We start from the raw sequence: 13002 nt of genomic DNA, 5'->3' as shown, positions 1-13002 counted from the left end.
CCCAAGTCAGAGATCCTGTTGGTTTCATTCCAGAGGACCAGTCTCTTCACAAGCTTCAGCAGGTCCTAGATGGGGTAGATGTTAGTTAGGGTGGGCCTCCAAAGCCTGGCTGTGATCTTGGGTAGTAGCCGAGCTTGGCAGTCTAGGCCACTGGGGCCACCCACCTCAGGTGAGGGGGTAGGGTCAGCTCCCCTATACCCATGCCCTCAGGGTTGGTTCACTGTCACCTGTTTTGAGGAATGGGACCATCCCTCCCAAGTGCAGGGACCAGCTAGCTCTCCTCTGAGGGTCAGGACCCTTGTGCTAATGTGTCTAATGGGAGGCAGAGCCATCTGTCCCAGGGCCAGCTCAGCATTTCCCTCTGGTTTCATCGTGCATGGTTCCTATGGTCCCCTGGTGATACAGGCCTTAGACATCAACACAGACTCCAGCTGCAGCTGGACCATAGACTCAGACATAGCCTTTGGCAGCAGCTCAGGCCCAGATGAGACAGCCTGGCTCTGGCCAGAAGCACTGGACACTCAGATCAGAATGGCTCTGGCAGCAGCATGACCTCCCAAACACTGAGATTGCTGCCCCAACCTGCCCTTCTATGCGACCTTTGGTGGCAATATGGGACTGGGACTTCAGTAAAACCCCAGCTGCTGTGGTGGGACCACAAGAATACCCAGACATGGTCCTTGGCAGCAGCCAGATCTGGATGTCACCCTTGTTCCAGGTGGCAGTTCAGGCCACTCAGATCATCACAGCCCTAGTGGCACCAACGTGGCTCCAGACCTCTGATGTCTGCACAACCTTCCATGGTAACAGGGGTCTTGAACATCAGCACAGAACCTGCAGTAGGGCCAAGGACCCAGACATAGCCTCCAGCTGCAGCCCTAGACTGGACATCACCATAGCACTGGGTAGTTAGTAGTACTTGCCTCTCAGATCTGTGTGTGCAGGCTGCAGCATGGCCCTTGGGCACCCACATGGTTCCAGGTAGCTTATCAGACCCCAAGAAACCACATGGTTTTTGGTTGTAACAGAAACCACAGATGTTTACTTAGACCCTAGCTGCTATAGGGCCACAGACCCAGACATGTCTCTTAGCAGCAGCCCCAAGCCCGGACAACACTAGGGCCCCAGGTGGCAGCATAAGCCAGACCAGCATGGCTTTGGTGACAGTACAGTCCTCTGACACAAACAAGGCCACAGGTTATGGCCTAGACCCCAGGTTTCTGTGTGGCCTTTGGTAGCAACCTGGGCTATGGACTTCAACACAGACCCTTGCTGCAGTAGGACTACAGAACTAGACATGATCCTTTATAGCAGCCCAAATATGGGCTGCTATCCCCATGGCCCCAGATGAAGGCCACCCAGATAGGCATAGTGCCAGTGACAATATGGCCAATGGATACCAACATGGCCCCAGGTGGTTGTCCACAGCCCTGGAATCAGCATGACCTTTCATGGCAACAGAAGTCATAGACACCAGAGACGGCTCAGCCATTAAAGACTAGGCTCACAATGAAAAATATTATCCATTCTTAATCTGTTTCCTATTCACCCTTTGAAATACAGTTTAGAATCACCCAGTTGGAGATGTGTTTTTGACCCTTTTGATTAATTGTCATCTTTTCTAGCTTCATCTGTTAGGACAGTTATTATGAATCAGTACTGTAAGCATTGTCTCCCTGACTTCCACACATGGTTATTAAAGTCTGAAGTTTGGGATCTTGTTTTGATTCAAGGCTTGCACATAGGAGGCACAGGTATTTTGATGAATGAATGCATTGTAAGTACAGCTTTGAGAAAAATGGGTCACGGTGTGCTTTGCCTTAGTGACAAAACTCCAGTGTCAATTATATGTCAAGTGAATATTTAATGCCATAAAAATTATATGAATGCAATGATTTAGACTTGGCTAGTATAAAGAACTAAGAAAAAATGGAAAATAAAATGTATCTTCTAATGTTATGTTTTTGAACAGAAACTTCCAGTCCTGCCTAAAGATCCCAGTTGGGTAAGTATGAATTAGGGTTGCATGTGACTTTGAGCTCTCCATAGCTTAAGGTACCATGTGACTCCTCAGTTCTTATAGCCGTTATTATGTCACCTCATATGCACAATAAGCATCTTATGTCTAAATTAAAAAATAAGACTCATATTCTGATAAAGAACAATGAGATAAACTTATGAAGAAAGTAGTCAAGTTGAATTCATGTTCCTTGTTGAAGCCATAGTATTTACTCCCTTGCTCCCTGGGTCTGATGTAGCACATTTGTGATTAAGATTAGCTTTCTCTAATAGAAGTGGAAAGGGCATGAGAGAGCCACTACCCACCTGCTGTGGCTTATCACAACTCCACTGTCTGAGGATAGAGACAAGAGCAAGTCATGGTGTGTAGGCTGCTTGTGCGATGAGGCAGGCTGTGGATATATGAGGAATTTCTGGACACACGGATCTCTTCTAGTCTTCCCACTGATGCTTCTGTATGATGTAATTCTGAAAGCTTCTTTCCATCCCTGGAGAGTGGTTCTTGCTGGTAGATGGTAGGAGATGGATTTCTATAGTTATGAATGGAGGGATGATCTAAGAAGTACTTGAGAAAAATTATAGTATGGGAAGAGGGGGAGCCAGACTACATGAGCTAGCCAGATTACTAGTTAAGAGAATGAGGCCTGAAATGTGTGGCTTTCTCACACTCACAGCCAGGAGTTTCACAAGACTCGTGGAGTTTCTGGAGCACTAGGTTATCAGGTTGTGCTTTCTGCCTTTTGGAGGCTGGGGCTATAAGTTTAGTGTGAAGTAGAAAAAGTCCTTGGCACTTGCACAGAATATAGATAGTCTGGGCTCATGATGGGGTTCACGCCCAGATAAACAGGTCGTAATTTGAAAATATGGCAAGTCAGAATGTGTATAATGTATCTAACCCAGTCTGGCTTAGCATCACCGCAGACTGCAGAGTGTCAGTTGTTTATCCTAGGGATTGCACGGCTGAACGGATATATGGCTTGCTCCCACTACCAAGCGTCCAGAGCTAATGTGTTGCTACATATCACCAGCCTGTGAGAAGATCAAAACTGCATGCACATCACTTTTGCACAACCATAAAGTTGAAAAAAAAACCCTCACAAGTGAACCATCATAAGTCAGGGACCATTACTACTGGAAATCTCATACATTTCATAATAGTTGGTCCACAGGCCACTGGGTTGGGCTATGACAGTGAGTCGGAAAGACAACAGGACATCCTGTTGAAGGTGTTGGCTCTCCCAAAGCTCTTATGGTCCAGAAAAGGCTTTTCATCTCCTCACAAGAACAGAATTGTGCATCAGGTACTGATAAAAGCTTAGAAAGAAATACATCTTTGCAGTTACATATAATCAATCACAAATTGACAGAGTTTAATAGGGTGCCACAAATGGGCAGTGGCTATGGCAGTAATTCTAACGCCAGTGCCATTTCTGCTTGACTGTGGGAGGGACCACTGAGCCGGTTGGTATAATCTTGAAAATATCCTTAGTTTTCCACCAGAAGGGATGAATTATGTCGGTTATCTCTGAAGAGAAATTTTTACAGCTTAATTAAACAAACATTTAAATCATCCTTTAAAATGTGCTGGATGATTGTGCTTACACTAGCCTTCTTTTTAGATATCCCAGGGGATGTCTTCAGATGTATGCATAAATCACTCAATAAGCAAGTGTGCATGGAAAGCTTAGTGTATGCTTCACATGGAGTGGAGTTATTAACAACGGTCCCTTGGTAGGAAGATGGATGCGCTGAGTTGATGCCTCTCTGCTTGTACCTTTACAGGCCAGTAGCCAAACATACAAGGATTCTCTATGGAAGGAAGACAACCAAACATTGCAAAAGACCGGGGATGGACAACACCAGAAGGTATTTACAAGGCCTTCCTTGTTATTGCAGATTGCTTCAACTACTGGGAGATTTTGAAGGCTTGGTGCATAGACATGTTTAGAGTCTCTTATTTTTTTTTTCCTTTTTTTAAAATTGAAATTTGGAACAAGCTTTTCTTACATGTCAATCCCAGTTCCCTCTCCCTCCCCTCTTCCCCTGCCCCCCTTGCAACCTCACAACCCATCCCCTTTCTGCTCCCCAGGAAGGGTGAGGCCTTCCATAGGGGGTCTCTTAAAAGGACATTGGAAAAACTGACAGCACATTGCAAACAAAAGAAGAATTCTGGGTTTGGTCTGTGGAGGTGGCTCCTTCCAGCCAAAAATTTTACGTTCATAGCCGTACAGTGGGTTGTACTGAGTTGGTCACAGTTGGTGCTGGCAGTTCACAGAGAAGACACACACACACACACACACACACACACACACACACACACACGAACACAAAACACAACCTACCCACATATTAGCCAAGGATGGTTGAAGTTACAGATGGCATCCAGAAAAGGTTCCCATACTTTGAGTGACTCAGGCTTTATGGAACTGGTGTTAAATGTCTGTATGTACATGTGTACAGGTGCAGAGCATTCTACACACTTGGAGCAACAGAAACCAGTGAGGTGAATACAGACTCTCCCAACTTCTTAATGGCTGGGTTTCACCACTTCAGACTTCTAGTCTGGGAACTACAACTATTCAGGGTTGTGATCGGATGGCCATGTATGCTTTTGATAGGCAGGCATATAGGCAAGGAGCATGTAGGCAATGAAAAGGAGGCAGAGATGTAAAGCTTTGTGCCTTCAATTTGATAGGCATTCAGGGCAGTGTGGAAGCCAGTGCTGCAGGGAAACAGATGCAAAGATGCGGATTGCCGTGCAGTCCATCACGGTGCTGACTGCCTACTCTTCTGTCTCATCCCTGGTTTGTCTAGGGGATTCCATTCTATTTTGCAAGGCCCTTGTGCCAGAAAATGGAGGGGCCATGCCAGGCCAAGGATTCAGTCCTAGTTATGTCGCTGTCCAGGGGATTTCCATTCTCCTTGATTGTGATTTGTTTTCCCCATGATCATAGGCTGCAGGTTTGGGCAATGAGTCTAAGGGAGGTTGCCTTTCTGATTTAAAATAGGCCGTCCTTCTCATTAATTACCTTTCAAGTACATTTCCCTTTTGTCCTTCCATATTTTATCTAATATTTCCTGTACCTCATCGTTCTTAGCGTTTATGTGGCATTTTCCTGTCACTTAGTTTTTGCCCCTCTGTGTCACTGGTTTAAAATATACTTCCAGTGCTAAAAGTGGCTGGTTTTCTCTCACCTGTCTTCATGGTCTCTCTTTCATTTGTGGTTGGATATGTCCTCGTTTTCCCTGGTTGGTAGTTCATTTGCACATATTTGTACTCTTGCCACGTAACTGACGTTTCATTCACAGTATTTTCTTTATTTTATGATCTCTGATTGCATTTTCTCTGTTGTGTTTATTAATCATCTCTCTCCCATCCCCTCCCATATTATGAGAAGATTTACAGTGCTTCTATTTCTGTTTTTAATCTTGCTGCCCTGCCTCTGCTTGTCTCTTCAGATCTGAAAATGCATGCATCTCTCTGGCTTTCTATCTATGTTTATTCCCCTGTTCCGATGCTGCTCACCATTCCCGGGGCATCTATCAAATAGATCCAGCCATGCAGGATCGGCTCCCCATACATCTCCATTGTTTCATTTGCTCCTTCTCTTTGCATCTCATTCTGAGGAAGGTACTGGATCATCCCACTGACTACAGTTTTTCAGAACCCTCTGCACAGTGCTTATTTGACACATGCATTGAATTCATTTGCTTCCCAAAACTGCTCATTTGCTTTATTGTAGCAATGGTCTGTTTTATGAGTGTAATAGTCTCATCTCTCCACTGAGGAGGACTATCCAAATATTAAAGTTTTCTACTTCATATAACAACTGTATTTACTGTTTTTATCTCCCATGCATTTGTTTATTAATGTTTGTTGATGCTTATGTTCATCTGGATGGGAGATAAGCCACCACTGTCCTTATGTGTGGCTGCTTGTTCTGTGGTCACAAGTACCTGCCATTCTGTTTCTCTGGGCTCATTCTCTCTTCCTCTGTTTGGTGATGGCTTGAAGAAAGAAGTCAACACCAAAATGCCGTGGATGCTGTAGGCAGCTGGTAGCCTCAGTGGAGACTTCAGTATTCTCTCATGAAGGACCTATGAAAGCACACTTAGCTCAGTTCCAGGGTATTCTGCTCATGTAGCCCTCCCTGTAACTTACCCTGTCCTTTCTTATCTTGTTGGCCTTTCTTATTATCTCTGATAGGTTGATTGTACTTCCTGAGCTTTGTATGGTTATTAGTTTAGTTTAGAAAGTAAAAAAGGCATCAAAGAAAACCAGAAGGCACTCAAACAATTAGGAGACAAAGTGGAAGCCATAAAAAAAGTAGTATTGCTTGCTTTTTGTGGAAAATGCATGCAGAGCTGTGAGCAGAGAATGGAAATTATAACTGTTAAACCCATTTAATATTTTAAGAAAAGAAGAAAAGTCATGAATTATGTACCAAGGAATTTACAGAAGAAACACTAAGTGAAACTAAAGGAAGTAATTAAGATAAGAACAGAAATTAATAACTTAATAATTAGAAAACTGACGAGAAAACTGTTTAGAAGCTCCAGCCATGCATTCTGTGATAAAGTCAATGGGATGAAGGAATCTGCAGCAAGCACGATTTCGAAGAGATTAAATGAACAAACACAAACCTACAACAGTAGAGCTAGGTCCAGAGATGTAGCTGTGGGAGGATTTGCTCCAGTTGCTGCAGCTAAGGCTGTGCTAATAAGTTGAAAATCTACATGTAGTGAATGACTTTCTGGAAAAACATAAAATGACAAAGAGCTAAAAACTGCACAAAGACGAAAGAAAATACCTTGATTTGGAAAGTTTTCTGGGTGTTCCTAATTCCAACAGACTAAGCTTAATGTTTCCTTATATTTAGAAACCGTTCCAGACCAAGGGAAAGGATTAAACAGTTTAGGCTTCTTTTAGCTATTGTTTAAGTGCATGTACTTGCACACACACACACACACACACACACACACACACACACACACACACACAGAGAGAGAGAGAGAGAGAGAGAGAGAGAGAGAGAGAGAGAAAAGAGACAGACAGAAACACATATAGAGAGGGAACACAGACCTTTTAGATATAAAGGTTTTCAAAAAATAAAGATTTAATATGAAAAAATTTAAAGTAGAATTTTTTCTTAAGTAGTAATTTACTAAGACAAAATAGTTCATTCTAAAAATGCAAAGATAACTACCTATTAGAATTTGTTGTATTTTATTTTTGCTATAGAAAAACTATGGAGAGAAAATATATTCAGGCATCTTTCAAGTGGCAGAAAAACAAGATAGACTTTTAAATTCTGTCAATTAAATGAAACCTTAATAATCCATGATAAAAAGAATATTCTTAGCATACATACAACCTTCCAAACTAAAACCCAATATAGCTCATTAGTGCCAAAATACCATAGATGAACAACATAAGGATGCTTATAATCTCAACCATATTAACCAAGGCCATTCTGGAAACTCTGATATAGTGTTTCTTGAAGTTATTTGATGTAAAACTGTTAATGTTGCATGGAATAAGCTTTGGGAATTATTGTAGCCAATTTGGTAAGGCAAGAGATAAAAATTTAAAAGGAACATTTCTAATTATTGGAAATAAGCTAATATTTATGGATGAGAGTAATACACCCACACAACCCAAGAGAGTCTGTTGAAGCATGATTAGACAGAGCAAAATCCATAAGAGAGGTGATTATAAGAGATTTATCAAGAGGGAGCTTTCTCAAATACCAGCAAAATTGATTAGAAAATATAGAGAGGTAAAAAGGAGCTCATGAACTTCAATGTGTAAAAAAAAATCATTAAGTAGATAGAAACAAACAAACAAAAAGAACTAAAAGCATAATTTCCCTTATCCATAAAAGTCCATTTGAGTAGAACAGAGATGGTATTGTCCCTGAGTAGAAAAATTCCACATTGCTATAGCTACAGTTGTATCCAAGTTCATTTGAGTTTAATTCCAATAAAATTGAAAATACCTTGACAATTCATTTATAAACCTCAACTCGAAGAAACATTAGAAAAATATGACTACTGCTATACCTGTTTGCTGGGATAAGAACTTACAGTAGTGGTTACAATATAGTGTAGACAAGCATGATGCTATTATTTCTGACAGGAGAAACTAGAAAGTTCTTGGGCACTAGCAAATTAAAAAGAAAAGTCGTTGTAAATGGGATTTGTTTATTTTTGACAGAGTATGTAATGGCCCAGGCTAGCCTTGAGCTTGTTATCTCCCTCATCCCCCAGCCTACAGAGGGCTGGAATGATGAACCTGTAACAACCATGCCTGGCAAACATTTGTCCCAAGAAAATAATCAGAGATGCCCACAAAGAATGCCCACGTTTAGATTTTTAAATGATTAATAAAAATTTGAAATGACTTGTTCACCGGTAGGTAGAAGACTGGAAGGTTCTGGAAGTCCATATGGTAGTTACCGATGTGTTTTAATGACAGGGATGTGTTCACATTTGTGAAAATGAGACCAGATTAAAAATAGAGTACAGACAGATTGTTAAGCCTACCTCCTGCTACTGCACCTTGTGTGGGTGGCTTCTTTGCTCCAGCTTTGCTGTTGGGTTTGATGGTGCTGTTATTTGCCTCCTGACATTTTGTCAAGATCAAAAGAGAAGGAGCAGGTTGAGGGCTGATCCCAATGTCTGGCACATGCTAAGTCCGATAAAGTGAGTCGGGGGAGAGGCTGCAATCCATGTATTTGATTAGGAAGAAAATGTAGAAGCTCATGAAAGCGGCTTATCTCTGAAACAGAGGGTTTTCCTAGTAATCACTTGTTTTCCCTCATGCTTTCTGTAGTTTCTACATTTTCTGCAATGCGCCAGACCTTTAGCAAAAGGAAGGCTTTTAAAAACATAAGATAGTTGATGGACAATTTTTCTGGGTGGGGGATAGCGAGTGGGGTATCAAGGGTCATGGAGCTGGACTCCATTTGTTAATACTGACACTAAATGGCAGAGCTCACCGGCACCTGCCATGGGGTGGTGGTACTTAGGCACACTCTATCATTTTACGTGAGTGTTCACCTCGCTGTATGATGTTCTTGACTATCCCACTTCACCCATCGGTGCTCACTTCCTGCGAGTTGGTTGGACGCCTCTTTTCCAGCATTCTTTCTACCTTTTCTCTTCATTCTTGCTGGACAAGGTCATCTCCGTCCTTCAGCTGAGATGCCCCTTCCAGGATGGAGCCTTGGAACAAGGCTCTCTTTGGACTCTCTCATCCGCCTCAGTCGTTCTTGGCGAACATTCGAAGGTACCAGTTCTTTTCCTGTCCTTGCTGGGTCCTCTTCCTTCCACTGGGCTTGCTTTCCCTTCAGTTGAGCTGATTTTCTGTCTCAGCTCGGTCCTCCTCCGTCCTCTGTGATTTCCCTCCAGTTGAGCTGAGAGAACATCCTCTCCTGGGAGGAATTCATCCCACCAAGGCGATGGCACTTTAATGTTTACATGAAGCAGTCAGGCTGAACCATGTCTGTACACGCCACAGTCGAAATCGGACATGATTTCCAAACCGCCCAATCTTCATTTTCAATTAGTGCACTAGGAGTTGCTTTGGAGCCTGGCTTTTGCTCTAGCCTCATCACTTCTCAACGCTTCCAGCCTTGCGCAGGCCTGAATGTGATACTACGGCTCCTCTGAGCCTGTGGCACACTTGGAGTGAACAGAAGCACAGGGCTGATTTTGCTTCTAGCAGGAAAAGCCCACTGTTCTACTTAGCTCTGTTAGACTGGGCTCCCAGTACTGGTGCTTGGAGCTGTGCTGTAACTTGTCAACCCAGTGTCCTCCATATCTCCTTCTAACCCAGACAGCCCCCCCTCCCGTTTGAGGCAGATTCCTCTCATACAGTAGGTCACCGGGCCAGTGCTTACAGGTTCCGTTCTTGACATCGCAATATAGTATCTTATCTTTTTCCCCAAGTACCCTCTTCTTCTGGACCTCTCAGTGCCTGGAGAAGACCCCTCTCCCCCCACTGCATACACACCTCCTCCCTGGAGAGCTTTTATGGATATAAACACTGAATATTCATTTCTCTTCTTTGTCTTTCTTGCTTTGTATTTCTGTGTTATTGTTGGGGCTTATGTTCAATAATGCATTTCTTTTTGCTTCATTTTGTGGTTCCTTCTGGGTCCCAATTCCATTGTAATGTGGTTTCCTTCAGAAAAGGACTGCATCGTATCTGACAAATCCAGGTGCCTGGGGAGTGGTTGGTACTTAATACACATGGGCTGGATGAGATAAGGGTTGAGGGTCTGGTGTGTTGTGTAGCACAACATTTTGATTTTCTTTGCATTACTGCCTCAGTCCCCGGAACCAGAAAACTTACCTTTTACTCTTTCAACTTAGATGCTTCCCTTCCATGTGAGAACCCAAGGAAATGAAGCACAAATATGCTTATGAGGCATGCAGACACATCCTCGGCGGCTGTCCGTTCAACAGAACAAATTAATTAGTTGAAATTATTTTTCTTGGTACCAAAGAAAAATCGGCCCCTCTTTGGAATACACTGTGCTGATGATCAGAAAATAACCCTGAGCACAGTGGTACCTGCCCCTTCCCTTCTGCCATCTGGAACAATGTTCCTGCATGGCGATGCCTCATCAACTCCGTGTCCATGCTTCCCACCCGGCCTTTATCTCCTCTCCCCATCTTTCACTCCTGGGATGACACACATCACCCTCCCCCCCCCTTTCATCTAGTGGGCCTTAGCTTCCTCATATACTAACTTCCTGTTTTGTTATCTCTAAATGTTAAGAACGGTACCTATTAGATTCTTTTTATTTATTTGCTATTTTAATACATTTTTAATTAAAGTAGAATTACATCTTTAAACAAAGAAAAACCTAAGAAAGCAGAAGTGGCCTTTTACACAAGTTATAAATCACCATAAATGGTATAAAAGATGTACATACAAAGATTATAAAATCAAAAGCTTTCTCCTTTTATCCATCTACCCTTCAAGTCCTCTGCTAATGAACACTTTTTCCATTGTTCCACAAATATTTTATGTATGACATATGCAAGCATACGAAAATTGAGATGGGGGTTCTGGAGAGATGGCTTAGTGGTTTAGAGCACTTGTTCTTATAAAGGATGTAGGTTCAGTTCCCACCACCCACAAGGTGGCTCACAACTCCAGTTCCAGGGACTCCAATACCTTGTCTTCTTTTTTTTTTTTTTGTCCACCACAGGTACCACCACACACATGGTACACATATATACATGCATGCAAAATGTTCATGCAAATAAAATTTTAAAAATCTAAAAATAATCATATATAGTTTCTATTTTTATACAGATTCTGTTTATATGTAAGAATAATAAGAGCACTGCTTTAGGTTTTTATTTTACTTTTATTTTTGTATTTTGTATATGTACATATATATGATATGTAGGATGTGTGCCTATGTGCATATACAGTCTCATGTGTATAGACACATATGTATCGAGGTGTGAATGTCTGTGTGTGTCCATGTGGAGCCCAGAGGTTGATGTTGAGTGTCTTCCATGATCACACCATACTTTAATTACGCAAGGTAGTGTCTCTTACTGAACTCAGGAGCCACCAGTGCGCAGCGAATTGTGGGTTACAGATGGACCACTATGCTGACCTAGCTCTTATGTGAGTGCTGAGGATCTGAACTGCAGTCCTCATATGTCTATGGTAAAGGCTTTATCCACCCCAATCCCTGCTCTGGCTTTTTATCAATGATTCTTACAGCCCTCCCCCAGCTCTAACTTGTTTTCTGTAATTGTTTCATGCAATTCCATTATGTGGATGACCAACTTATTTATTAATCCTCATTGACAGACATTAAGATTTCTTAACATTCACAGCTTTGGATACAACTGTAAGCATCTGTACCCACAACCTACTCATGCTCAAACACTTCTCAGAGTGTTTTGGTGATTATTGCTATATTGTGCTTTGAAAACTAATGTTTGGACCACTACAGTGTTTGGATGTCCCCAGTTATCAGACTTTTCTGAGTTTTGTCAACACGATAGGAACAGTTTGTTTCACTGTGATTCCTGTTTCTCCGGGTGAAGATGAGAAAAGCAACGAACGGGCAGATGATCTCTAGTTCTTCTCTGTACACCTATTTATTTTCAGTCTCCAGCCTTCCTTGCTGGTTGAGTCACATCTTAAGTTGCTTTCTTAGACCTCAGCCTAAAACAGTCACCCAAGCCACCATGTCTCATGTCAACTTTAATACTCTCTGCATAGAGTCAGAGTTGCATATTTTTCTTACCTGGTCACAAATTTCCTTCCTCTAGAATAGGAACTGAAATAGGGCCAGGATCTCATCTGTCTTGTGGGCTTCTGTCACAGCCATCTAAGCCCGGCTCACCATAAGCCATTCACATATTTTTTTCAATGAATGAATTAATAGAAATGTATCAAATTAGCTCTTCTGTGTCATAAATATTCACTTGTCCAAATTTTACTTGCTTTAAAGCTGGTTTGTGATATTTTATTAAAATAATAGCTATAGATTTTTAGGCAACTGAATTTATCTATTTTTCTCTTTGTATAACTTTCTTTGCAGCGTTTATAAATTTGCCTACAACTCCCTTGAAAATGTTTGCAATTTCATCTTTAGGTCCAAACCTTAGGCTCTATAAAATTATAAAATTTATGTGTATTAATTAAGTGAAGGATCTAGGTTTGAGTTTTCTATTAGTAGATGCTCAGTCTATCAACCTCACTAAACCATCTCCTAGACAGAATCAGCCCAAGTTTACCAGAACCACATCTCCATAGGCATTGGGTCTCTTGCCAGACTTGATTACATTCTTGGATTTTTTTTCCCTAATAAATTCCACAACAGTTTTGTTTATATCTGGGCTACTTTATTTCCTGCCAAAACAGAAACATGATATTTTTTTGCTCATGTAAGTTTACAAGAACAAAAGAATAAATAAGGGGACTACAGCAAAAGGGAATAA

General features: G+C 41.9%; 1 protein-coding gene across 1 annotated transcript in view; it reads left to right on the top strand.

The window, feature by feature from the left end:
• The window catches only part of Epsti1 (epithelial stromal interaction 1), a 93490-nt gene that overhangs the window by 67601 nt on the left and 12887 nt on the right, over window positions 1-13002 (top strand). Inside the window, exons 8-9 of the mRNA XM_051195347.1 lie at window positions 1973-2005; window positions 3802-3885. Coding sequence (XP_051051304.1) covers window positions 1973-2005; window positions 3802-3885 — 117 coding nt within the window. The remainder of the gene's footprint in view (window positions 1-1972; window positions 2006-3801; window positions 3886-13002) is intronic.

The sequence above is a fragment of the Phodopus roborovskii genome, unplaced genomic scaffold (assembly GCF_943737965.1).
Source record: "Phodopus roborovskii unplaced genomic scaffold, PHOROB, whole genome shotgun sequence".
Lineage (NCBI taxonomy): Eukaryota > Metazoa > Chordata > Mammalia > Rodentia > Cricetidae > Phodopus > Phodopus roborovskii.
The sequence above is the reverse complement of the archived record's forward strand: the minus strand, read 5'-3'. Positions and strand labels throughout refer to the sequence as shown.